Here is a 26,966-nt window from a genome sequence, read left to right on the forward strand (position 1 = left end):
TACATGACCCTGGGTTTATGTGCGGGAACCAAAACCTGCTCTAGGACCTAGCGAGAGATGCTACTCCCTCTCGCTGCCTGGTTTCCTCGTTTCTGCCTTTTTCACCTTGGTCTTTCTTACTCCCTTTTTATTTTATTTTTCCTTTTTATTTCATTTTGAGATAGGGTCTTGTTCACTTGCACAGGCTGGCCTCGAACTTGTGATCCTCCTGCAGCAGGCTCCTGAGTATCTGGACTACAGGCGTGCACCACCATGCCCTGCTCCCTCTCTCTGTCATCTTTAAAGATGTGATTTTATTTTCTGCAATCAATCCAGTTTTTCTATAACTGTTCTTACAGTCACATATATCCTACCTGTAAGCAGAAGTCGGTACTAGCAGATTTTTTTTTTGGGGGGGGAAGGGGGAATGCTGCTGGGGATTGAACCCAGGGCCTTGTGCATGCAAGGCAAGCACTCTACCAACTGAGCTATATCCCCAGCCTTAGTAGCAGAATTTAAACACCATCTAAAGTATAGCTCAAGAGTTGGGCATGTAAAATGATTAACTACCATGTGTGAGGCCCTGTTCTATACCCAATACTACAAAAATAAATAAATAAGTAAAATAAAAATATATGTGTGTATTATGTATATACACACACGCCTATATAGTTCAAACTGAGCAAAAAAATCAATAAATCAGGGCTGGGGATGTGGCTCAAGCGGTAGCGCGCTCGCCTGGCATGCATGCAGCCCGGATTCGATCCTCAGCACCACATACAAACAAAGATGTTGTGTCCTCTGAAAACTAAAAAATAAATATTAAAATTCTCTCTCTCTCTCTAAAAAATAAATATATATCAATAAATCAAATAATAACTTGTTGAGAACGTGTGTCTACTGAAATGAGGAAAATTTTTTTTAAAAAAGATTATAGGTTAACCATTATCAATGAAAGTCCAGGAATTTTATTTACAAGTGTTTTAATAACGTACATAAGATGCAGAACCTTGAAAATACTTTAATGATTGCTTTTGTTTGATCTATTGAAAGTAGAAGAAACAGTATCCGAAATAATATAGCCCACTTTATTGTGTATACTTGATTGGTTTTATTTAGGTTTTTTTTTTTGTTTGTTTGTTTTTTGTGGTACTAGGGACTGAACTCAGGACTTGGGGCATGCTAGGCAAGTGATCTCTGTCACTGAGCTACACACTCAGCCCTATCATGGGTCCTTAGCTTTTTTTTTTTTTTGAATCCAGGGGCATTTAAACATTGAGTTAAATCCCAGCCCTTTTTACTTTTTTTTTTTTTGGTACCGGGGATTGAACTCAGAGGCACTTGACCATTGAGCCACATCCCTAGCCCTTTTTTGTATTTTATTTAGAGACAGGATCTGAGTTGCTTAGCGCCTTTTTTGCTGAGGCTAACTTTGAACTCACAATCCTCCTGCTTCAGCCTCCTGAGCCACTGGAATTATAGGCGTGTGCTGTTGTGCCTGACCCCTTTGTACTTTTTGAGATGGGGTCTTGCTAAGTTGCTTAGGGTCTCATTAAGTTGCTGAGGCTTGCCTTGAATTTGTAATTCTTTTGCCTCATTCTCCTGAGTTGCTGGGATTACAGGTATGTGTCACAATGCCCACCTCTAAATGTTTTAAATTGGAACTATCTAATTCACCAAATTAAAACATGCGATTGAGGATATACATTTAAGATTGTATAAATTATTTTAAATCATTTGTTCATAAATGAATTACTATATATTTAAGCATAGAAAATTTAATAATATATCTAAAGAGCTTGGAATTGAAGTAATAACATTAGAGTGGATGGATTTCTCAGCAACTTATATTTTTCCTACAGAAAAAGAGTTTGGAAATCATGTCAAGCTGGTCCTCTGTGTTGGCTACATGATTTGCTCTTCCAGATCATTCTTCTCCACCCTATTTAGGCAGGACTTTACAGATTGTACCAAATTTCCTTTGCCCAAGGGATTTGGCCAATGGGAGGCATGGGCAAGAGTTTGGAGACTAAGAGAGCATAACATCCCAGCCTGCTAGACTGTGAAATTCCTCAGTCAGAGCTTGCAGTCTCTGGTTCTGTCCTCCTATCAGGTTACCCCTCTGTGTCAAGGTCTGGTAACAGTTCCCTCCTCTTTCTCCTTCAGGTCTGAGGATGGTAAGGCACTGGCTTCTCCCAGGGTGCCTCAGGATCTTTTTGTTTGTGTTCCTTAACACTGCTCACACCATTGTAAATAGTAATTTCATTAGATTCTTCTTGGTGTCCCTACTTGAATGTATTATTTACCTCCTGCTGATACACTGACTACTAACAGTACTTTGTATCAGGGTGGCCCCAGGGCAACAGATGTTTAATGGAAGTCTAGGATTGGGTTGCTAATATATATATATATATATATATATATATATATATATATATATATATATATATACAAACAGACTCCGTTTTACCCTGAGACTCCATGTCATGTAAAACATGCTTTTCCCATGAGAAAATTTTGCCTCTGACATCCTGATCCTGTTTAGGACACTCTGCTTAGAAATACAAATGTTTCTGCACTTCTTACACAATGTAAATTTGTTCTCTTTTTGGTTCCCATTTTTCTTGGATAATGTACCCTGTCAGAGAATGACTGTCCGGACTAGTAACCATTCTTTAACTTGTACTCAACTAGGTTATTTTGACCCACTTCTGCTTATGATTTTAAATCTCATGATGTTTGTTCATGGTTTTGAATCATAGCAACAGCCATTTATGACTAATGTACTGACATGCTTTCCTAGTGGTATAAAAGGTGTACTCTAACCCCTAGGGGAGGTTGAAGAGTATAAACTTGTAGCCTGTCCCTTGGCCGATAGCTGGTGAATAAAAATGGTTCTACCTCTTGCTTTAAGATGGACTCAGTGATTTATTGCAATCTCAGCATAACACATATTGGAAAAGTGCCCAGATAACATTTTTGTTTGGTATTCAACAGTAATGGTTTGGAATGAAGTGCAAGATACTTCAAGATCATACAGCCGTAGCTTTCGGTACTGTGATTACAAATAGTGTGGTATGGAATAACTACTTCCAAAGAGGATCGAGTGACAAGAATAAATTGAAAACTTTTCATGCCTTCTGTAGGTACAAAGGTTATACAGCTGAGAACCAAACCCCCTTTCTCAGTCTAACAATGGTGGTGTCGCAGTATCAGTTAAATACGAAACCCCATATGTCAATATGCCAAGCTAAAGACACTGAGGAAGAACTCTGAAACTTCCTATCCCTCTTTCCTTTCCTTTCTCAAGAAATCGCCCTTTCCCTGCATATTAAATGTTCAATAACATCTTGCTTCATAAGAGGATCTGATTCTCTTCAGGAATCCCCCTCATCATCTCTCATTACCTCTAAGCTTGTAATGAAAGGTAGATTACTGTACTTCTCAGACATAGAAGGACGGGCCTGCTCTATCAGGAGACAGCCCTACACCAAAGAGTAGTAGGATGTCACTAATTTGAATGGACACAGTCTTGGAAACATGTAGAGGAGTGATTTCCAGGGTGTTAATTAAGGACAAAATATAAGACTAGGTCAAGTTGAATTTGTCACTATGGGTGCCCTCATCTTAGACATAAAATGTAATGTGTTACCTTGAGCACCTGTCTGCTGAATTGGTTAATTAAAGTCTGCGTTTGACAGGTCAGTGAGGTTGAAATACCAGAATTTCTGCAGCATAACAGAGAAGCTTGAGGAGAGGGAGATGTGAGAAATCATCTATTATATGCAATCTGCTTAGTTACTACCTATGTTTATAGCCTCAAGAAAGCCCATTGTTCACTCTTTTCATCAAGGCATGCAGGAATGCAGCTGGGTTCCCTAATATTAATGGAAACCTAAGGGGATGTCAGAGTGGCAGAAGCCAGGGTATGGCATTTATCATCCAGTGAAAGAGAGATATAGTCACCATAACAAGCCTCAGATTAGAGTGGTGGTAATCATGTGAGGTTCTGTGGAGACAGTTAATCATGGTCCCTAGGAAATAAAAATAAATTAGACGGACAGTTTACTAAGGTGCTGCTTGATATATATAGGTGGAATTGTTCTAGGTTTTTTTTTTTTAGTTGGACACAATGTACCTTTATTTTATTTATGTATTTTTACATGGTGCCGAGGATGGAACCCAAGGCCTTGCACGTGCTGGGCAAGTGCTCTACCACTGAGCCACAACCCCCACCCAGGAAGTGTTCTAGGTTTGATGGGCATAAATTTGATGAGTCACCATGTTGAGAATTTACAAACTCTCATCTAGTTCCCTAATTAAGCTGAATCATAATCAGAACCAGCTGATTCATAACTTCTAGATTGATGGGGAGTCTTTTTGAACTAGAAAACTGTAATGGGGGCATGTTTCACTATGACTCTCACTTCAAGCTTTTCCCTGAGAGCAACTGTACAATAAAAAATGAAAATACTCAGACTTTGTGGGATTTATTAGAACCTATCTCAGAATTGATGTATCATTTAGAAACCCAATATGGCTATCTTGGACCATTTATTTTCTGAGTGGGGACTTATTTTTTTTTTTTTAATATTTACTTTTTAGTTGTAGTTGGACACAATACCTTTATTTTGTTTACTTATTTTTATGTGGTGCTGAGACTCGAACCTGGGGCCTCGAATGTGCTGAGTGAGTGCTCTACCACTGAGCCACAACCCCAGCCCTGAGTGGGGACTTATTAAGGTTTGGTTATAAATGTAATCTCTTTGAATTCACGGTAGTTTCTATGGGTTTTTCCTGCATGATACTCTGACATCAACTGAAAGTGGACAACTGTTGCTTTATAGCTATTCTCAGCTGTGGTGCCAGGAGACGCTGGTGAAGGAAAATCTTCCAAACAGGCAGAACTTTAGGCAGGATATCTGCTTGTCCACTTCAAATAGAAGAAGAAATAATCGAGTACAGATTTGTACTAATTCATTAAGATACAAATGTGTTGACTGAGTGAGTAGTCTTGGGACTTGGAAAGATAAAGATTGTAAGATTCATGATAAAGAAGTGTGGATTGCCATGGGTACAAAGATATTGATTCTCCTGAATGCCCACTAGAAGGCATTCTGTGAGTAGAAGACTCAACAGTCAGTGGAAAGGAATCTATCCAGGAGATATCAGCCTCTTTACCCAGCTCCTCTAGGGATTATTCAAAGAAAGCATGGCTCCAAGAACAGAGACTAACATGAGCTCCTGAACATAGACTTCCCCTCACTGAAGTAGGTCAGGCTCCATCACTGTTTAGCACCTAACCAGTCAATCGTGAAGGATGAGGTTGAGTCTCCAATTTGGCCAGAATTCCTGGAAAAATCAAGTCACTTAGTGGCAGGTTGATTAGACTCGTTGCATCATTGAATTTGTCTTCACAAGGGTAGACACATATTCTGAATACAGATTTGCCTTGCCTGTCCCGAATGTTCATTACTGTAGCTTTATAATGAGTTTTGAAGTCACTCAACTTTATTCTTCTTTTTCAAGATTATTTTGACTATTTGTGATACCTTGAGATTACATGTGAATTTTAGAAGGCATTTTCTATTTTTGCCAAAAAAAAAAAAAAAAAAAAAGTCACTGAGATTTTTACAAGGACTGCATTGAAACTGCAGATCACTTTAGGTGGTATTATGGTTTGGATCTGGGATGTCTCCCAAAGACTCATATACTTGAAGACTTGATCCTCAATGCAGCAATGTTCACAGGTGGAGCTTTTAGGAAATGACTGGATCATGAGGTCTGTAACCTCATTAATGGACTCATTTGATGGATTAACAAATTGAATGGATTATCATAAGGAGCTGGTAGAAGCTGTAGGAGGTGGGGCCTAGTTAGAGGAAGTAGCTTGGGGGGAGGCTCTGTGACCTGGGAATATTTTGTTCTGAACAGTTTCCTCTTTCCCTCTGCCTCCTGACTGCTATGAACTAAATAGTTTTGCATGATGTTCTGCTTCTCTCGGGCTTAAAAACAACAGAGTCAGCTGATCATGAACTGAAACCTCCGAAACCAAAAGCCAAGATAAATAAATTCTCCTTTTAAGTTGTTTGTGTCAGGTATTTTACAACAATGAAAAGCTAACACAGGAAGTGTTGGCATCTTAACAACATTTATGTCTTCAAATTCAGGAACACAAGATATCTGTTTATTTGTGTCTTTTAAAATTTCTTTCAGTAATGCTCTATGGTTTTCATTGTACAAGTCGTTTATTTTCTTGATTAATCTAATGCTGAAGTATTTTACCATTTTTATGGTATTATAACTGGAACTGTTTTCTTCATTTTCTTTTTTGTATTATTGTTAGTGCGTTGAAAGGCAACTGGTTTTTGTGTGTTGATTTTGTGTTCTCCAATTTTACAGAACTCATTATCTCTAACAATTATTTCTTTGGGAAGCTTTAGGGGTTTCTACTTGTCATCTGCAAAAGGAGATAATTTTGCTTTTTTTTTTTTTTTTCATAGCTCATGGTTGTACATTTTAACATTTCTTGCCAGAACTGATAGAATAAATAACACAAATGATCAGGAAGAATACAGAAGACTTGAGCAGCAGTATCAGCCAGTGTAACCTAAGTGACATTCTCAGAGTGCTCACCAGCACCTGGGGGTCGAGTCTTCCTTTCTAGTTTGGATGATGTTTATTCCTTTTCTTGCATGACTGTACTGGCCAGAACTTCCAATCCTATATTGAATAGAAGTGGTAAAAGCAGGCCTCCTTGTCTTTTTTCAGATCTTTTTTTTTTTTTTTTAATTTAGTAGTTGGACACAATACCTTTATTTCATTCATTTATTTTTATGTGATGCTGAGGATTGAACCCAGGGTCTCGCATGTGCGAGGCGATTGCTCTACCACTGAGTCACAACCCCAGCCCTTTTTCCAGATCTTAAAGGAAAATCTTTTAGTTTTTTACCATTTATTATGATCTTAGCTGTGGATTTTGAATATATGACCTTTATTATATTGAGGAAGTGTCTTTATTCCTAGTGTTTTGATTGTGTGTGTTGTGTATCTTGGAAGGGTATTGAATTTTGTCACATGCTTTCTCTGTATTAATTCAGATAATCATGTACTAAAAATTAAATGTGTTATTTTATTTTTGTAGTGCTGGGGATTGAACCCAGGGCGTTGCCTGCATACCAGGCAAGTGCTCTGCCATTGAGCTACACCCCCAGCCCACACTGATTGATTTTTGTATGTTGAAACATCGTAGCATTCCATGAGTAAATACCCTTTGGTTGTGTTACACAAATCTTTTAATATGCTACTGAGTTCAGTGTGATTTTTTAAAAAAATATTTTTAGTTGTATATGATCACAATACCTTTATTTATTTATTTTTATATGGTGTTGAGGATTGAACCTAGGGCCTCACCCGTGCTAGGGGAGCACTCTACCAATGGGTCACAACCCTAGTCCCTCAGTTTGATTTTTTAAGGTAATAGGAATTTAACCAAGGGGTGCTCTACTTCTGAGCTACATCCCAAACCCTGTTTTTTGTTTTATTTTGCTGAACCTAGCTTCAAACTTGTGATCCTCCTGCTTCAGACTCCCAAGTTGCTGGAATTACAAGTGTGTGCCACTGTGTCCATTACTCACAGTAATGTGAGTTTTTGTTTATACATTTCTTTTTTCTTTATAATTTTTAAAAGTTTATACCTTTATTTATTTGTTTATTTTTTTATGTGGTGCTGAGAATTAATCCCAGCGCCTCAAACATGCTTAGGCAAGCCTTCTACCACTGAGCTACAACCATAGCCCCTTTGTGTATAGTTCAATGCTCATAAGGGATACTAATCTGTAGTTTTCTTGGAGTATATTTGTCAGGTTTTAGAATCATGGAATTGCTGGACTCATAGAATAATTAGGAAGTATTCCTTCCTTTTCAATTTTTGGGAAAAAATTGAAAGAATAGATATTAATTATTTTTTTAAATGTTCCAATGAGGCCATATAGTTCTGAGATTTTCTTTGTTGGGATGCTTTTGATTACTGATTTGATATTCCTACTAGTTTAGGTCTATTCAAGTTTTCTATTTCTTCATGGTTCTCTCTTAGTAGGTTGTACTTCTAGGAATTTGTCAGTTTCATCTAGGTTATCCAATTTGTTGGTATACCATTTGTTCATAATACTTGTTATCTGATAATCCTTTTTACATTTAGAATTGGTAGTAATTCTCTCACTTTCATTTCTGATTTTAGTTATTTTGTCTTCCCTTTTTTAAATCTTAGTCAATCTAACTGAAGTTCTGTCAATTTTGTTGATTTTTAATTTTATTTTTTGGTACTGGGGATTTAACATGGGGCGATTTACCACTGAGCCACATCCCCAGCCCTTTCTGGGTTTTACTTTGAAATAAGGTCTCAACTCTAGTTGCATAGGGTCTCCCTAAGTTGCTGAGGCTGGCTTTGAACTTGAAATTGTCCTGCCTCAGCCAGCTAAACTTCTGGGATTATGGGTGTGCACCACCTTGCCTGGCTCTCAAAACTGTCTTCTAACTTCTCTGTGTACTCAGAGAAACTCACTCAAGGCCTACATGTTCTGACTGTAGCTCTGAACTTATCTTCCTTGCTCTCTGTTTCAGCCATCCAGGCCTCCTTGCTCTTCTGGAAACACACAAGCATGCTTCTTCCTTAGTGCATTGACACCAGGGATGATTCTTCATGGTCTTTGAATCTTTCCTCAGTGGTCACTATATCATAAAATTTTAAGAGTTCTTATTTTCTTGATGATTTAACCTCACCACAAACAGACTATGCACACCCCCACCCAGGGAACCACGTGCACCAGTGTGATAAGGCTGGTTCCTGCCACAAGTTCCTCAGCTAGTCTCCCTTAATCATGACCTGAAAACATTCAAATAAACCAGCAAAATTCCCTCATTCCTTTTGCTGTGACTTCACCCTGAATCCCAGGAGGGGCACTTACTCTGGGTTCTCATTCTCACTTCCCACCTGCTTGGATGAGCCTGCTCTCTGGGAGCTCCTCCCATGGTCTTCTGTTGGTGCGCCATGCCTGTCTTTCCTAGAATCTATGAACTCGATGACTCCTTCAATTTCATATGACTCTCTGAGTAATTTACATAGTTGTGTTGGAATGATCCTTAAGGATTCCATTTACAAACCAGTCACCTCCTAAATGAGTTCCATACTGGTCATTCTAATAAAAGAGCCATCTTCTCTCTCGCCATAAACCCACACCCTGGATCATGTTCTCTGCTATATTTTTTCCTCTAGTTCTTATCAGCTTCTAATATAAAACTTGAATTTTTAAAGTATGTTTGGTAGGCAAAATAATAGCTCCCAAAGACGTCCACATCCTAATCCCTGGTACTTATGAATATATTACCTCATATGACAAAAGGGAATTTGCAGATGTAGTAGTTATGGATATGGAGATGGAGAAGGTCTCCTGGATTAGCTAGGTAATCATAAACGCATACACTAAGTTTGTAGTATAAAATGTAATCATAAAGTCTGTATAAAAGGAGGCAGTGGGGCTGGGGATGTGGCTCAGTGGTAGAGTGCTCGCCTAGCATGCATGAGGCACTGGGTTCGATCCTCAGCACCACATAAATATAAAATAAAGATATTGTGTCCACCTAAAACTTAAAAAATAAATAAAAAAAGAGGAGGCAGGCAAGTCAAAGTTTCAAAAAAAAAAAAAAAAAAAAAAAAAAGAGGAAAAGTTGGAAGCAGAGGTTCAGAGGGGAGAAAAGATTCTGTGCTGCTGGCTTTGAAGATGGAGGAAGGGATCTCCAGCCAAGGAATGTTGGCAGGCTCCAGAAGCCGGAAATAACAAGGAAAAGGGATTCTCCTCCAGAACCTCTGGTATCAATGCACTAAGGAAGCCTGTGGACGCTTTTAAACTTCTGACCTCTAGGGCTAGCTGTAAGAGAATAAATGTGTGTGTGTGTGTGTGTGTGTGTGTGTGTGCGCGCGCTTAAGCTACTAAACTTGTGGCGATGTTTTTATATCAGCAAAAGGAACAAATACACTAAGTTTGTAGTATAAAGTCTTGTTTCTACCCAATAAAATATATATTCCACAAGGTTGGAAATTTTTGTCTATTTGTATTCCACCTGTGTTTCTCAGATACAAAAATAAGATGGGCCAAATATCTTACACTGCTCTCAGACCACACCCAGCAGAGGCTGCAGCTGAGTTACAGGGCCATTGTGTATGATTTTGATACTGGGGTTTGAACCCAGGGATGCTTTACAACTGAGCCACATCCCCCACCCTTTTTATTTTAAGATAAGGTCTCCAAGTTGCTGAGGGTCTCACTAAGTTGTTAAGTTTGGTCTTGAACTTATGATCCTCCTCCTCAACCTCCTGAATCACTGGGATTACATTTCAGAATCTATTGTGGGACTAAGGTGAGCAAAACTGTCCTGAGCCTCACTACTCCTGTTCCTGTTGTCTCTCACCAAGAACCTCCTGAGGCAAACAAACTGTAAGATGCTGCCCAGTGAACTTCCTCCTGGTTTTCATGCCCTTGTGAAATCTCATGTTGGGAGTGTGTGGGACCAATGACTTGCTTTTATGGCAAAAGTGTCATGATCATGTGAGGTTGTGACTTCTGTCTTGCCAGGTGATGCTCCCCCCCCCCCCCCCCCCCCGCCACCCGCCCGCCCCGTGCTGGGCATTGAACCCAGATCCTTGCATATGCTAGTTAAGCACTCTATCACTAAGCAACATCCCCAGCCCTTTTTTCTTTCTGTTTGTTTGTTTGTTTTGTTTTGAGACAGGATCTGGCTAAATTGCCCAGGCTGGCCTCAAACTTGCAATCCTCCTGCCTCAGCCTCCTAGGTAGCTGGGACTACTGACATGCATCACCACTCCTGGTATTGATGTTGTTTTCTGCCTTCTCTGCTTGAAAGCTCTGCTGAAATGGAAAGGTCCACATGGCACTGAACTGAGTTCCGTGTCCACATGGCAATGAACTGAGTTCCATGTCTGGTCACCAGCCAACAACTAAGTGAGGCTGTGAGCCTAACAATGCATAAGAACTGAATTCTACCAACAATCACCTGAGCTTAGAAGTGGATCCTCTTACATTTCATCCATTGGGTAAGACCCCAGCTGTGGCTGACACTCTGATTGAAGCCATGCAGGTGGGCAAGGGTGTGGTTAGGTTGCTCCTTCCAGTCCATCCTAGAGTGCAGCTGGGATTGGAAGGGGCACTTAATGTTTCTTGGACCCATGTGAAGCTGGGCTTTGGGGCTGTGAAATAAAGCAGTGATGACTCATCTACTTGGCCACTGTGGTCTTTCTCCGTCAACATTCCAGACAGTCCGCCTCACACATCCTGATGTAAATGCCATTGATTCCAATGTCAGTGCCAATGTCACCTCTTCCAGCAAGCACATTCCATCAGCTTATGTGTCATTTCACACTAGACAACCAACTGTAAGAATGGTGAGAAATGCAATAGATTCCATCTGGTATTGGTGTCTGGTAGGGAAAGGGAAATTGGGCAGAGCCACAGCAAGAGGTGACCTGGAATAGGGCAGGTGGACAGGTACAGGAATCAACATAACAGGGTGGTATTTGGGCTAGAGTTTCCCTAGAGTCCTGGTTCCCTGAGAGTCAACTTCAGTGGATTGTTTCTTTATCTGTAAAATGGGATTGATAGCTCTCAGTCCCAAAGGGCTCTTATGAAGTTCAATTGATTAATTCATGCAAATCTTTTAGAGCATATGAAAATTTAAAGCATATAAAATTTAATTTTTTTATTTGTTCTTTTTTAGTTATACGTGATAAAGAATGTATTTTGATATATTATACATACATGGGGTATGTATAATATATAAAGCTGAATATAATTTTTGTGATTGTACAAGATGTGGTGTTACACTGGTTGTGTATTCATATGTGAGCATAGAAAAGTTATGTCCAATTCACTCTACTGCCTTTCCTATTCCCAACCCTTCTCTTCCCTTCATTCCTCTTTGTCTAACCCAATGAACTTCTGCACTTCCTCTCCCTACCCTCCCTTGTTGTGGGTTAGCATCCACATGTCAGAGAGAACATTCAACCTTTGGTTTGGGGGGACTGGCTTATTTCACTTAGCATGATAGGCTCCAGTTCCATCTATTTACTGGCAAATGCCAAAATTTCATTCTTCTTTAGAGCTGAGTAATATTCCATTGTGTATACATACCACATTTTCTTTTCTTTTTTGACAAACTGGATCTCAAAACTTAAGACCTGAGGAAACACTTCTGAGTTTAAATCTTAGCTTAATGAAAGAATGCTAAACACTTTTGATAACACTGGGATTCATGGCAACCCTTTTGCTACCTGGGACTTGCAAAGACAGTGAATATAAATGAAACTGTGGGGACCCTGAGACTGGTGAGGCTACTGCTACCTCCACAACTCTGGATTCAACCTGGGGTATGTGACCTCACATAAAAAATGATCTTGGAAAGGAGAAGGAAGAAGGAGGCAATAAAAGGCCAGGGAAAGAGCCAAGGCAGTTTATTTAAAATGACTATGAAACCTTTCTCTGCATAAGAAAGAAAGGTGTGGTCTTCTTGCTCAGCCAAGTCCCTCTGCATAGTTTTTCTTCTTGGGCTCATGAACAGCTTCAGGGTTATAGACTGCAGGATTTGGTGCGTGGTTCATTTTCACTGCTGATGGCACGATGGGAGTCAAGTCCATATCAGGAGCAAGGTTTGGGTATGGCATGGGCAAGCCACCCACAAGTGCTGTCCCGTGAATGCCATGCGGCTGGGAGCCTGCTTCACTGTGTTGGGGGAAATCCCCCGTAGCATCCTCCACTAAAGGCACAATTCTGCATGTGCCTGCTCCCTCATTCCTCCAGGCTAGGGATCCAGGGACCTCTACTCACTTTTTCTTCACTGGGACTACTGCAGTTTGCACCATGTTCCGGAATTGCCCAACTGAGGGATCCACATCATCTGAGTTGATGATCTTATCATCTCACTGAAAGTCTCCCATGAGTTCTTCCTTTTCTGCTCTAGTCTCTGAATGTCCTTATTTCCTTCCTTAATGTGAGGATAGAAATCCACTTCTTGTGGACAGTGTTGAGCTCTGTCAGGTTATCAAGCTCAGTTTCTTTCTCTGGAAGTCCCAATGGGTCCTTGAGTTCATAATCTTCATTCATCTTTTCCTCTCCTTTCACAGCTGATGGCAATGTCTGAGGTTTCTTGTGCAGTGTGTGCCCTTGTGGAAGTGCCAAATGAGACCGTGGAATTTGTTGTGGCTTGTGAGTTCCAATTGAGTGTGACCTAAGAAAATGCCATGTGTACTGTTTTTTATTTTTTAATATTTTTTTTTAGTGGTAGTTGGACACAAAACCTTTATTTTACTTACTTATAAATAAATAAACCCAGGACCCAGCACTTGGGAGGACAGAACTCTACTGCAGAGCCACAACCCCAGCGCCCCCCTACCCCCACCCCTCAGCATGTGTATTGTTAAGTGCTACATCCTGTGTGGCCAAACTTGCAGAGCTGATAAGACTCTTTTTTTTTTTTTTAAGAGAGAGTGTGTGTGAGAGAGAGAGAGAATTTTTTTTTTAATATTTATTTTTTAGTTTTCGGCGGACACAACATCTTTGTTTGTATGTGGTGCTGAGGGTAGAATCTGCCAGGTGAGCGCGCTACTGCTTGAGCCACATCCCCAGCCCAGAGCTGATAAGACTCTTGCACAGAGCCTCCTCAAGCAAGGTGTTACCATAGCAGCTACGCATCCTATGCCTTGCATAGAAACTTTCCCAGGCATCAGATATGCCACAGTCATGAAGTCATCAGAGACCCTCAATCTCAGTCATTGTTGTCCCATTCTGCATTGATATCCACGAAAACTCTCTTCAGATTCTTATGGTAGACTGATGCAGCATGAACCTGAGAGCAAGACTGGTGGTCAATGGTAAAGTCACACAAATCAAGTTTTCTCCCAAATAAGTAATATTTTTTCTCACCAATAATGAGTTTCTCAATTAATTTGTCTCCTTTGACTACATCCAGATGTAAACCAGGTGGGGGTTTACCTGCCCAGGTTGGGCAATTGAACAGTGGAAGGCTGGAGCTGGAGTTTTGGGCTACCTTATCTGTGTCTCTCCCTCCCATTTGGCAGGCCTGAAGCACACCAGGAAACTCCCACATTTTCTTTATCCATTCCTTTGTTGAGGGCACCTAGCTTGGTTCCATAGCTTGGCTATTGTGAATTGAACTGCATATAAGATTTATTCTGTCTTTCCTATTCCCATCTCCCTTCCCTTCCCTTCATCCCCTTTGTCGAATCCAATTCTATTTCCTCTGCCCCTTATTATGTGTTTTATTAAAGCTAAGCCATAATTATTCTAAGTACAGCAAAGAATCTCTTCTCTCCAACATTTATCCTGGTGCCCTGAAAATGGAGAACAGTTTTTTTTTTTTTTTTTTTTTAAACCTGGTGGAACAACCAGTATGAGGAAGTCCTAAAGTAACACACACACATACACACAAACACACGTATGTTCATAAATGTGCACAAAAAACCATACATGCTTATACACACACATTCACACAAACCCACATACATACAGTTGCTTATTAATATTCATGCATATGCATGTACACAGACAAGCCCATTACATACACCCTTCAGATCTACCAACTCAGCCTTGGGGTCTGATCTATTCTCACTCAATCTCCTTTAGGAAACTTAGGCACCTGAGGGAGAAGGACCAGAGAAATTTTGACCCAGGTGAAGTAGACTCACTTCCCAGGCACTGTGGGACTTTCTGGGCCTTATGTATCCCTGTTCCTAGAACCCTCCTAGAGAAGCAGGAGGTCCATCAGATCAAGACTGTGGAGTTCAGAGGCAGCCATGGGACTTGGACAGCCTCTGAACTGGGACACAGTCTTAGGGCCTGCAAGAGTCTCTAGCATCTCTCTTCACCAGCAGCTTCTCAGCCTGTGCTCCCTCCAGCAAGGTCCCTCCCAGGCTCTGCTACACCACAGGATGTTACCACATTAACCCTAGAAGTAAAAGCGGCAGAAGTCGTAACTCAGCCCTTCGGGGTGAGGCACTCTTAGGACACAAGTATGTGGAAAGCCTGACCTCGTCCACTTGACATCTTCTCCACTACACAATTCCCACGATGAGCAGCAGAGGTATCATAGCAATCAAAGTTACAGTGACTACAGCTTTAGATTTCTCACTGGTGTGTTCGTTGGCCTGAGAAAGTAGATCTGAGAAGAGAAGGTGAGCAACTCTTACCACCAGTTTTCAGCCCTGACTTGGCTGAAGGTTTCTGGAATGCCCCCTGCTTTCCCCAATAAACAAGTCCTGTACCTTCAACTCCTCCTTACCGAATCTCAGGGTGAGGGGCTCAGGCAGCCCCTCATGATGCACATGGCAGGTGTATCTCCGCTCCTCTCCAGCAGGCACCACCACGGCTGCCCATTTCTGGAAGTTTCCATCCCCTGCAGGCCTGGTCTCCACTACCTCCATGTCCTGACTCTGATCTTCCCCATCCCGCTGCCAGGTCAGGGAGATCTCAGCAGGGTAGAAGCCCATGGCCCAGCACCTCAAGGTAATTTTACTTTGGTCAGGGAAGGGATGGTAGGTCACACGTGTAGAGGGAGGCTCTGTGGATAAAGCAGGGAGGACCCATGCAAAGACTTATTGTAGTAGCTACTCTAATAACAAGGAAAATGCAACTCATGATGGTTTGGTTACCAACCAGAGCAAGGCAGGGGGTGTCAGCTAGGCAGGTGTGGACTAAGTACTATGCTAAACTGGGATCCAAGGAACTGTCCTAAGAGCTCAGTCCCAACATTCTTTTTTAGAGCAAGAGCCATGTTAAGACTCTCCATCTTCTCATCAAGCCACTGGTCAGTGTTTCCAGATAAATGTTGATAGGTGCTCAGAGTTGCCATATCTCTAGTGGAAAAGGGGCAAAAGTGTAACCCCCGCCCCACCCCCAGCCTAGGAACATGCCCAGAGGTCATGAGAGCAGTTTTGCCCCAGGGAGGACTTAGAAAAGGGGCAGACAGCATTTTCCAGGAGACTTGCTCAAATCCATAGCTCCTGCTGCGTGGAAGCCCCCTTCAGTACAGTGGCCCTACTCACCTACACAAGAGAGCCTATATCCCTATGCCCAAGTAGTCCTGGGGAGCTTTCCATCAACTCTGAAGAAAGAACCGAATGGGTGGGCTGAGGGAGGTCATTACCAGTTCGGTTCAAGCTCTTCCCTCCAAGCTTCAAATATCTCCGCAGCCACAAGATGCATTCCTTTTCCAAATAGCTCTTGTCTTTTTCTACCAAATATCTATTGTCCTCCCACTTCTGCTTGGTGTGGCGAGCAATTGAAGAGACTGCAGTGTATTGAAGAGTGTCCAAATCCAAGATCAGGTAGTCACTGCCATCATAGCCATACTGCCAATGCCCCCAGACTCTGTTGTTTTCCTGCAGCTCGCAGCCATAGGTGAACTGAAGGGTGTGCAGGCCTACCCATCCCCCAGACAGGCATGTCAGTAAGGGCAGATGTACCCCATCATGGTCCCTGCTCCCTCCACAACTGATCCCTTGGCTTCTCCTTATGTGAAGTTCACACTTTGGACAACTTAGTTTGGTCCCTGATACTGGTCTCTTTTATTTGCCATTAGCTCTGCAGCAGTGAACGGTCTATGCTGGGTTCCAGGATGTCTTGGAAAAGATTTGGCATTGCCATGAATTATGTCAATTGGACAAATTATTCAACCTCCATAGCTCTCTATCTTTTGTACATGGAAAGGTTAGAGCATGACCACATAGATTTCCTTCTGTGTTAATTGTATCAGATTCCAATCATATCAGATTCCAATTATATCATTTCCAGCTTTCTGAAAACAGGATCACTGTACACAGCATTAATGTCAGAGGATACACCTCTGTGCTAGAGAAGGTTCCAGAGAAGGCAAACTTAGCATTAACAAGCACCAACTTCTGCTGAAAACATAATGAATTTCAAAGTCAAATATAAATAACTCTGAGACTGACCCAGCTTGGATTAATTGTGCCCTCCCTTGGGGTCCACAGTCCATAGGATCAAGCTTCTAAATCAACACTCACACAGTATACCAAACTTTGTGCATTGTCTCTTCCCTTCCATGTCATGAGCCCTTTCAGGTTGTGACTACGCTGATATCTGTCCCAGTGATCTGGCAAACCCTGTGGAACACATTCTCCTACCAGTATCAACTGGTAAAAAGCTTCAGTCTTCAGCTTTCATTATACCTCTCACTGATTTAAAGGCCCTTTACAAACTTATTTCAATAATCCCAAGCAGTCAGGAGACACTAGAGACCAGTAAGCTACATTCTGTTCCCTGAATGCACTCTGCCCAATCCCACCCCACCCTTGGCTGTGCCCTAACTTCTGGCTGCATGAAATGTATTTATCTTCCTAGCCCAAACCATACACATCCCATAGGTTCTATCTAAAGTTCCATCTCATTCATGAATCTCTCCCTGACCACTGGATGTCTTGTCTGTCTACTTCATTAAACTATTTTTCTGCTTCTCATTTGGCGTTTAAGGAGGTACTGGCTTTTGACATCTTTTGGGATGCCTTATAGTGTCAATAACATGTTTCCAGCCCTATGAATGCCTCCCCATAGTAATTGTAAGTGCTTTGAGGACAAACACTTGGTCATGTTTTCTGGTTGTCCCCCTCTAGCACCGAAAGATAAATGCTAGGTATATATCTGCAACCCAGTGAGTCTGCTGAATATTGAACTAAGAATGTCCATAGACCTTGTCCCCAGGGACCAAACTGAGCTAGCTTTTATTCTCAAGTGAGAACTTGTCAAAATACTTGCCGAGGGCCTCCGGGCTGTGGGGCTGGGGTGAGGCTGCTTGCCCTGCTTTCTCCCAGGCACATACCTGACAGCTCTTGTGGGAGCTCTTTGTTCTGACTCCCATTCATGCTGCTGTTGTAGTACTGTTGCACATTTCTCAGACTTAACTGGAAAATCTTCATCCGAGTCTTGAAGATCTTAGTCTCATCATCAAAGTATTCTGGCTTTTCCTTCAACCAGTCAACACAAGGATATGCCTTCATCCCCTCGCTGTCAAAGTGAATAAAGAGTTGGTTGTCCACGAAGCCAGAGGCAGTAAACTTGGGGACGCCTGGGCGTGATTCAGACACAGCTGAGTAGAAATACTCCAGAGAGTGTGTTCCTGAGGCAGAGATCATGGATTCAGGTAAGCTTTGGTATTGGTTGAGGATCTAGCTCACAGTATGTGAGGGATGAGTGTGTGTGTGTGTGTGTGTGTGTGTGTGTGTGTGTGTAATAGAAGAGACAGGACATATAGCATAAAACAATGGAAATAATGGTGCAGAAGAACCCACCAGCACAAGTGCATTCAAATTCCACATTCTATACTCAGAGAGAATTCAAAGAATTAACAAAGAAATGTTAAGTGCAAGATCTCAATAAAAAGTTTTTATGAAGAAATTCTTGATCAGGGCTTGGGAAGAAGGATCCGGAGTACCAGGAGGTTTAAAAATAGCTCCGAGGGCGGGCAATGAGGGCGGGGAATGACAATGCCTGAAATAGATTTCTCCTCCAGGTCCCTGCTATAGTGCCACAACAGTTCAACCGCAGAGGCAGAGGCCCCTCCCCCCACTTCAGGTTTAGGCACCAGTGCGGGTCTTGCAAGTGTTTCCCTAGACCATTTTTCCCTCACTGTAGGCCACTTTCTTTCTTATAGTTCAGCTTATTTTTATAAAAAGTGGACAACAGACAGTATTCAGCCTTACTTCTCCCAGCTCCTGGTCTGGCTTCTGTTCCCCAAACTTTGGATCCTTTATTGTCCCTCATCTGGAATCTCTACTGGCTACCTTAGGTCTTGCCCTCTTCAGGTCTTTGCTGAAATGTCACTTCCTCTGGGAGAATCCACCTCATGCCCCACCTCTCTCTGCTGGCAAGGTGAGCTTTTTCTGCTACTTTGCCTCCAGGATCAAGGGACATCACACGATTATGGACTCACTTTCAGCTTACCAACAAATCCCACAGAAATAGCAACTTTTCTTTCTTGTCACTCATTGTATTCTTAGTTCCTATAACTACTGTATTAGTTAGCACCAGAGAAAGAAAACCAGAGGGAAAAAAAAAAGTTAGGATGAAGGAACTGCCTCATGCAGTTCTAGGAACAAGTGAGAATTGTTTCATGCAGTGGAGGTGGGGGAAAATTCAAAATCTGCAGGGGAGACAGGCTGGTGACAAAAATCTGATGTTGCAGCTCAAGTCTGAAGTCACTGTGGAGGCAAAATTTCCTCTTCCTCAGGGGCCTTTTTCTCTTAAAGTCTTCAACTGACTGGGTAAGGCCCAACCACAATTATGGAAAGCAATCTGTTTTACTCAAAATCCACTGACTTAAATATAAAACTCATCCAAAATACCCTTACAGAAACATCTGGAATAATGGTTGACTAAAAATCTGCATTGTCCCAGGCTTGGGACAATAGCTTCTCATTAGTTTGTTTAAGGGAGAATGGAAATGTAGTAGCTAAGGGGAAAAAAATTTTTATATAAATTTCGTGATAGAATTTTCCTGGATAAGACACAATCAAGTGAGTATATTAATGATGCATTTCCACATGAATATATTGTGTGTGTTTGTGTGTGTGAGTGTATGTGAGTGAATCTCTTTCAGCTCTAACTACCCTTAAAACCAAGGATCAAAATGAACTCAGAACAAATACCTGTATCACAAATTGTTTGTTTGTTTTGTTTTTTTGGTGCTGAGGATTGAACCCAGGGCCTTGAGCATGCAAGGCAAGCATTCTACCAACTGAGTTATATCCTCAGCCCCAGTATCACAAATTGTTAAAGCATAATTTTCTCTCTCTCCTTTTTCCCTCTAGTGCTGGGAATTGAACCCTGGACCTGGCCTATGCTAGGCAAGTACACTACCATTGAGCTACATCCCCAGCCTTTCTTATTTTATTTTGGGACAAGATCTCACTAAGTTGCCAGGTCTGGCCCTGGGACTTGCCATACTCCTGCCTCAGCTTCCCAAGTAGCATGAATTACAGGCCTGTGCCACCACACTCAACTAAAGCATACTCTTCTTTAAAAAAAAAAAAAATATTTTTTAGTTGTAGTTGGATGCAATAGCTTTATTTTATTTACTTATTTTTATATGGTGCTGAGGATCGAACCCAGGGCCTCGCACATGCTAGGCAAGCGCTCTACCGCTGAGCCACAACCTCAGCCCTTAAAGTATACTTTTCAAAAATAATTAAGCATAGTTACATTGCTGTCACTTGAAAATATTATAATTAATAATTTTATGAGGTTTTTTAAAAGCTGTTAGTTAAATTATTTTATTTTTATCCCATCCTTTTGAATATCTACTTTTGGTACTGGGATTGAACCATGGGTGCTTTACCACTAAATGGCATTGCCATCCCTTTTTGTTTTGAGACAGGTTCTAAATTGCTGAGGCTGGCCTCAAACTTAGGATCCTCCTACCTTAGTCTCCTGAATTGCTGGGATTATAGGGCGTGCTCCACCGAGCCCAGCTTGAATTTCTATTTTTAAATATTTCATAATGTGCCAATGTATTGATGTACAGTTATTTCATAAATACATAAATATTTTTAAAGTAAGGAAGAAAAAAAATAAAGTAAGGAAGATACTTTGAAAACATTGGCAGAAAATGGTGGGTTCAGACACCCAGTTTCTGGGGTTCTTTTTTAAATTTTTTTATTCTAATTTGTTACTTATGACAGAATAATGCATTACAATTTATATTACATATATAGAGCTCCCTCCCCTCCCCCTCCCCTCCCCTCCCCCCTCCTTCCCCTTCCCCTCCCCCTCCCTCCTCTCCCTCCCCTCCCCCTCCCTTCCTCTTTCCCTCCCTCTTCCTTCCTCCCCCTTCTTCCCCCTCCCTCCCCTTTTCCCTAGCTAGAGTTGATCTAATCTTCCTACTCTCTCCCTCCCAACCCCACTATGAATCAGCCTCCTTAAGCCCTCTTTTTTGTTCTTGTGTATATGTGGGTGTGTGGTGCTGGGGATTGAACCCAGGGCCTTACTGTTGCGCAGCAAGCACTCTACCAGGTGACTCTTTTCTATGTAGCTCTTTTTTTTTCTTTTTAAGTTGTTGATAGACCTTTATTTTATTTATTTATATGCAGTGCTGAGACTTGAACCCAGTGCTTCACACGTGCCAGGCACGTGCACTACCATTGAGCCCCAGTCCCAGCCCTTCTATGTAACTTTAAAGCTCCAAAACCGTCAATGTTGAGTACACAGGGTGCAGCGTTCAGAGGTGCGCCAGCTTCCTACTAGTCTGCACCGCCCGCCCTGCTTTGCCAGAGCCCTTGTTTCCCAGACGCTGTAGGCTGGCGAGTAAGGACCTGCAACCATCGCTAAGATTTTGGAAAGTTACCCCGGAATTGCAAAATGCCCTGAAGTTTTCGGGCTAGGGTCTTTCTCTCTCCCCTTCGAGTTTCTCCCACAATTCTTGACAGCCCGCCGCCCCTGTCGCCCCTGCTGTTCCACTCACGGGCGCGGGTGCCCTTCAGGAAGCTCAGGAACACATGCAAGAGGACAAAAGTCGATAGCATTTTCTCAGCTGTGCTGTTGATTGACCACGTCACCCGGGAGTCCAGACCCACACTGCGAAACTCAGTTCCGCCATAAGCTCGAAGTGGAGGGAGGCGCTCCGAGAGAAACGAGAGTTAAGAGGACCAGTCAGATAGAAGCTGTGGGTGGGGTGTGTAGAGAAGAGGTTTAAGTAGGGTGGTTTCAGAAACGATGAAGCCTTGAGCTATGGCTTCTTCCTCACCAAATGCAAATGTCATTACACCTACCTAGGAAAAAACCAGGGACTTTTGGAAAATTGTAGATATGAATGTTTAATGAGGGGAAAATATTAAACATGAAGATCAAATGATGCCTATGTTAACAACGTTACACGCGGGGTGGGGGGAAGCCTGAAAATTCACAGAAATAAGATTCTGCTTTGGTGTTCTGAATTTGGATGATATCCTGCTTCTAACTGGAACATACCAACTTTCGTTTTACAGTCTTCAGTTGCGGTCTGGGGCTTAGCTGGTAGAGTGCTTGCTTAGTCTCAGCAACCCACAAAGTTATTTTCTTTTCATTAAAATATCTCAATTATGGGCTGGGGGTGTTCCTCAGTGGAAGAACGCTCGCTAAGCAGTGGGTGGGTGGGGCTGGTATTTACTCCAGTACGAGAAGTAAAAGGGACACCCACAAAAAACCCACAACCAACAACTGCAGAAACTCAGAACCAAGAACACTCAGGATCACTATTTCTCCCAACTCTAGGGAGGCCAGGAAGATTTCAGCGCTGTTTAGTGTGTGGACTCAAGTGAGCGGGGTCATTAAATGTTTTCAACTAATTATTTACATTTCTCTCTGACCAAGTAATTTTATTTTATTTTTTAAAAAATATTTATTTCTTAAGTGTACATGGACACAACACAATGCCTTTATTTTTATGTAGTGCTGAGGATCGAACCCGGGTCCTGCCTGTGCTAGGGGAGCGCTCTATCGCTGAGCCACAATCCCAGCCTGGCCACAGTAATTTTAAATTTGCAATTTGCACTCCTCTGATTGCTGTGGAATATGAGCCTTTAGCATATGAGCACAAACATATTCTGCGTCTAGCTCTTCTGTTTTCAGGCGGCCGCACTTTTCTTGCAAAGAGGAACAGAAGGATGCAGTTGCAAGAAGTAAAAAAAAAAAAAAAAAAAAAAGTCCGCCCTGGGCACCCAACTGCAGCCAACTCCGTAGTAAACAACTTGCCCAGGAGTTCAAACCCTTAAGATAGGAATCCAGAGAGCAGCCTGCCTTGCTTCTCCCCTTTCTCCCCCCTCTTAGAATTCACTGAGTCCCCGATAACTACTTTAATCTCTTTGGAAGGCAGGGTTCCCAGGCTCTAACAGCCTGCCACTAGGCCCCACCTATTAAAGGTCCCACAACATCTTAATGTCTACACACTCAGAACCAAGCTTCCAAACTTGAATCTTTGGGGGACACGTTGAAAATTCTCAAACCATAGCAAAGACCATTCAGATTTTGTTTCTTCTTTAGTTGATTTCAGCAGTTTAATTTGTTGGCATATAGTTGTTCATAACATTCTCTCCTCTTAAATTTTTTTTTTAGTTGTAGGCGGACACAATACCTTTATTTATTTATATGTGATACTGAGGATTGAACCCAGGGCCTAGGCAAGTGCTCTACCATCGAGTCATAACCCCAGCCCCAAAATATTCTCTTAAACTTCATTTCTGCAAGGTCAGTGATAATGTCCTCTATTTTGTTTTTTATTTTGTTCATAGTGTTCCCTTTCTCATCTTTCAAATTTCAGTGAGGACATTATTGATCTTTCCATCCTGACTTTGGGACTTTGGCTGTGCGTGTGTGTTTTCTCTTTTGGTCAGTCTAGCTAAAGATTTATCAATCAATATTGCTGATCTTTTCCCAGAACTTACTGTTACTTTCATTGATCTTCCTCGTTGTCTTTCTGTTTTTTATTTCATTAATTCCCAATCTTATTTTTACTCCTTCCTTCTTTCTGTTGCTTTGGTTTTAACTTGATCATCCTTTTCTAGTTTTGGAATGTGGAAGTTTAGTTTTTTCATTTTATTTTACTTTGCAGTGCTAGGGATGGAACTGAGGAACTCCCGCACACTAGTCAAAAGTCTCTACTGCTGAGCTACAGCCCCAGCCCAGGTTATTAATTTTAAATAGTACTTTTCCAATGTTGACATCTACTGTTATGAATATCCCTTGAAGCATGATACTAGCTATATTCCATATACTTTCCTATGTTATCATTTTTGCTTACTCAGCTCAAAATATATTCATTTTCCCCTTTCTCTTTTGACTTGTTGATAATTTAGAACTGTGGCATTCAATTTCCAAATAATTCTGGATTTTCAAAATTTTCTTCTATTGTTGATTTTTATTAATTCATTGAAGTTGGAGAATGCACTTTGTATGATTTCAGACATTTTACATCTTTCAAGACTTCATTTCTGAGGTTATGACCTATCCTAGAGAATGTGTTGGTGTGCTCGGCAAGAATATATATTCTTTATTGGTGGATGAGATGTTCTATAGATGTCAGGTTAAGTCAGTTTTCACTATTTAGCCTTCTACATATTTGATGACCCTTAAGAATTCTCTAGGGCTGGGGTTGCGCGCTCGCCTGGCATGCGTGTGGCCCGTTCCTCAGCACCACATACAAACAAAGATGTTGTGTCTGCTGAAAACTAAAAAATAATAAATATTAAAAATTCTCTCTCTCTCTCCCTCCTCTCTCTCTCTCTCTCTCTCTCTCTTTAAAAAAAAAAAGAATTCTCTAGCTAGGTGTTCTATATTGAGATTAGGGTATTTAGTCCAATTATTAATATTGAACTATTTCTTCCTTCAATTCTATCAGTTTTGTTTCAGATAGTTATATGTTTATAATCATTTTACCTTCCTGATGAGTTGACCCTTTTATTATATTACTGTGTCCCTAATTTTCTCTAGTAACATTTTTCATCTTAAATCTATTTTGTCCAATATTAGTATAGCTACTTGAGATATTTTTTTTTTTTTTTTTTGGTACCAGGATTGAACCCAGAGGTCTTTAACCATAACCGCTGCCTTTTTAACATTTTATTTAGAGACAGGGCCTTGCTGAGTTGCTTAGGGCCTTGCTAAGTTGCTGAGGCTGGCTTTGAACTCTTAATCCTCCTGCCTTCCAAGCCCCTGGGATTACAGGCAGTCACCACCATGCCCAGCTACTTGAGCTTTCTTATGATTACAATTTACATGGTATATCTTTTTCCATTTTTAAAAAAACTTTCATCTATTGTATATGAATCTGAAGTGTGTCTTATGGAGAGCCTATAGTTGGATCTAGTTTTTTTAATTTGTTCTTTTTAGTTATACATGACAGTATATTTTGACATATTAATACAAACATGGAGTATATCCTATTCTCATTAGGATCCCATTCTTGTGGTTGTACATGATGTGGAGTTTCACTGGTTATGTATTCATATATGAACATAGGAAAGTTATGTCAGATTCATTCTACTGTCTTTCCTATTTCTGCCCCCTCCTTCTCTTCATTCCCCTTTGTCTAATCCACTGAACTTCTATTCTTCCCCTTATCATGTGTTAGCAACCACATATCAGAGGATCTAGTTTGGTTTTCTTTTTAACATTTATTTTTTAGTTGTAGATGGACACAATACCTTTATTTTATTTTTATGTGGTGCTGAGGATTGAACCCAGTGCCTCACACACGCTAGATTAGCGCTCTACCTCTGAGCCAAATCCCAGCCCAGAGGATCTAGTTTTTTAAAAAATTAATTAGAGTCATAAAATCTCTGCCTGTTGATCAGTATGTGCAGTACATTCATGTTTAATGTTATTTTTCAAATAGTTGTTTTGTGAAATAGTACTCCGTCCATGGAATGCAATCCAATAACGTAGTTGGTTCACAGGTTTCTTTAAATTGCCTTTAAGACTAATGAATAATCGAGTAACTTGTAGGAGAACAACAGGTATATAAACATGTGGAAATAAAGGAAGCCAGCTAAGAAATAATTGATAGTCATTGAAAATAATAAATAATTAAGAAATAAGAAGGCAAGATCAATGGGACTAACTTCTGATAGGGTCAACTGAAGATCATTATAAAGCTAGAATTAATGGTCAGAATCATGTAGGACAGAAGAAGCTGGACACCCAAGGAATTTTCAGGAAGCAGCTTTATTAGCTACAGCAGTCCAGAGTGGGCTATTGCCTAAAATTCTCTGGACCATGAGTCTGAAAATTCTTTGAACTTTATACCCATTAGGAGGAGAGGTTTGAAGGTTTACCTGAAAAGTACTTTTTGTTTCATTTTTTAGGCTAGACAGAGGTTTCACAAGGTGTTTTTTGTTTTTTTTCTTTTTTTCCTGCAAAGCTGGTATTTACAAAAAAGGTGAAGCCATAAACCAAATACCCTCTGCAGAAGTTTTTGCTGATATCCAGTGTAAAAATTTTTCTGACAAGAAGAGAAGCTCAATTGTGATGAGGGGGTCCTGGAGAAGCTTATATGTTACAAATATAGGTAGGGGGTCAACTTAGTGGGGGTTCCTGGTCTGCTCCAAGGGGTTTCTCAATATATTTCAGAAGGAATATTACTTAGCCAGACACACTAAGATGAAGTTAGCCTGGTCCTGGACCTCAGCACCTGCATTAACATAGGACTGACTTGGGGAATGAAACCCCCCTGAATGGGAGGGTTGCCAAGACAGTCTTAGAAAGGACCAACTAGGGTCAGAAACTCCCCTGCCCAATGTGAAGGAGGAGTTAAACACTGGATTGGTGAAGGCTGCAGAAGGTGGACCTCAGTTCTAGAAAACATCAAACAGTAATAATTTTGGAAGTAGCATTATGTTTCCTTTCTCTGCTTGTACTCAACCCACTCTCTCAAGTGTGTTCTTTACCTGAGCCTTACTTTCACTTGTAATAAGCTTCTCTTTTTTGATTTGTTATATCTGTCTCTGAAGTTTCTCTTGTCGGAACACAAGAACTGAGGCTTGGACTTTTGGCTTTCCATTTGACTGTAACTGTTGGGTTTATGTTTGCTGTATGTTATATATATATGATATATATATATATATCATATATATGTATATATGTATATTTGTCTTCTGTTGCTTCTTTTTTATTAAATAGTTTTTTGAATTTTTTTCCATAAAGATTTAATCTTCTAATTGCTTAAAAGAGGTCACAAATTTGTGTCCCTCAAGTTATCTAGAGTTTGCATGCATATATGTTTTCACACTCTTAGCAAACAACTAAGGTAATAGTTAAAATTTACAAACCAGTTCTTTTTATATAAAGCTTTAGATTTGTGACATCTCTTGGGAAAAAGTATAATATCTAACAACACTGTTTCCAAATGTGCAGATTTCC

The 26,966-nt window shown here is 40.9% G+C and overlaps 1 protein-coding gene, 1 non-coding gene and 1 pseudogene across 2 annotated transcripts; all 3 read right to left on the minus strand.

Annotated features, from left to right (window-relative positions):
- Nucleotides 1–399: 399 nt before the first annotated feature.
- On the minus strand, nucleotides 400–477 carry Trnaa-ugc (transfer RNA alanine (anticodon UGC)). Its single transcript has one exon. It is a non-coding gene; the product is annotated as a tRNA-Ala (tRNA).
- Nucleotides 478–12,486: 12,009 nt separating this feature from the next.
- LOC143401496 (nuclear inhibitor of protein phosphatase 1 pseudogene) lies at nucleotides 12,487–13,414 on the minus strand (annotated as a pseudogene).
- Nucleotides 13,415–13,454: 40 nt separating this feature from the next.
- Nucleotides 13,455–21,696, minus strand: LOC143401495 (HLA class I histocompatibility antigen, B alpha chain-like). Its single transcript, XM_076859047.1, has 6 exons — nucleotides 21,538–21,696; nucleotides 17,902–18,198; nucleotides 16,210–16,485; nucleotides 15,346–15,624; nucleotides 15,095–15,225; nucleotides 13,455–13,893 (listed from the first exon to the last, which is right to left on the minus strand). Exons 1-5 carry the CDS (start codon nucleotides 21,596–21,598, stop codon nucleotides 15,119–15,121), a joined length of 1,020 nt encoding a protein of 339 aa, XP_076715162.1. The 5' UTR covers nucleotides 21,599–21,696; the 3' UTR covers nucleotides 13,455–13,893; nucleotides 15,095–15,118.
- Nucleotides 21,697–26,966: the final 5,270 nt, after the last annotated feature.

The sequence above is a fragment of the Callospermophilus lateralis genome, chromosome 6 (genome assembly GCF_048772815.1).
Source record: "Callospermophilus lateralis isolate mCalLat2 chromosome 6, mCalLat2.hap1, whole genome shotgun sequence".
NCBI lineage: Eukaryota > Metazoa > Chordata > Mammalia > Rodentia > Sciuridae > Callospermophilus > Callospermophilus lateralis.

Coding starts and splice junctions, on each gene's coding strand:
- LOC143401495 (XM_076859047.1), bottom strand. CDS start 21,598: ATGCTATCGACTTTTGTCCTCTTGCATGTGTTCCTGAGCTTCCTGAAG. Junction 16,486..17,901: donor GCTCCCACAAGAGCTGTCAG/GTATGTGCCTGG, acceptor GGGGATGGGTAG/GCCTGCACACCCTTCAGTTC. Junction 15,226..15,345: donor GCCCCTCACCCTGAGATTCG/GTAAGGAGGAGT, acceptor TTCTCTTCTCAG/ATCTACTTTCTCAGGCCAAC.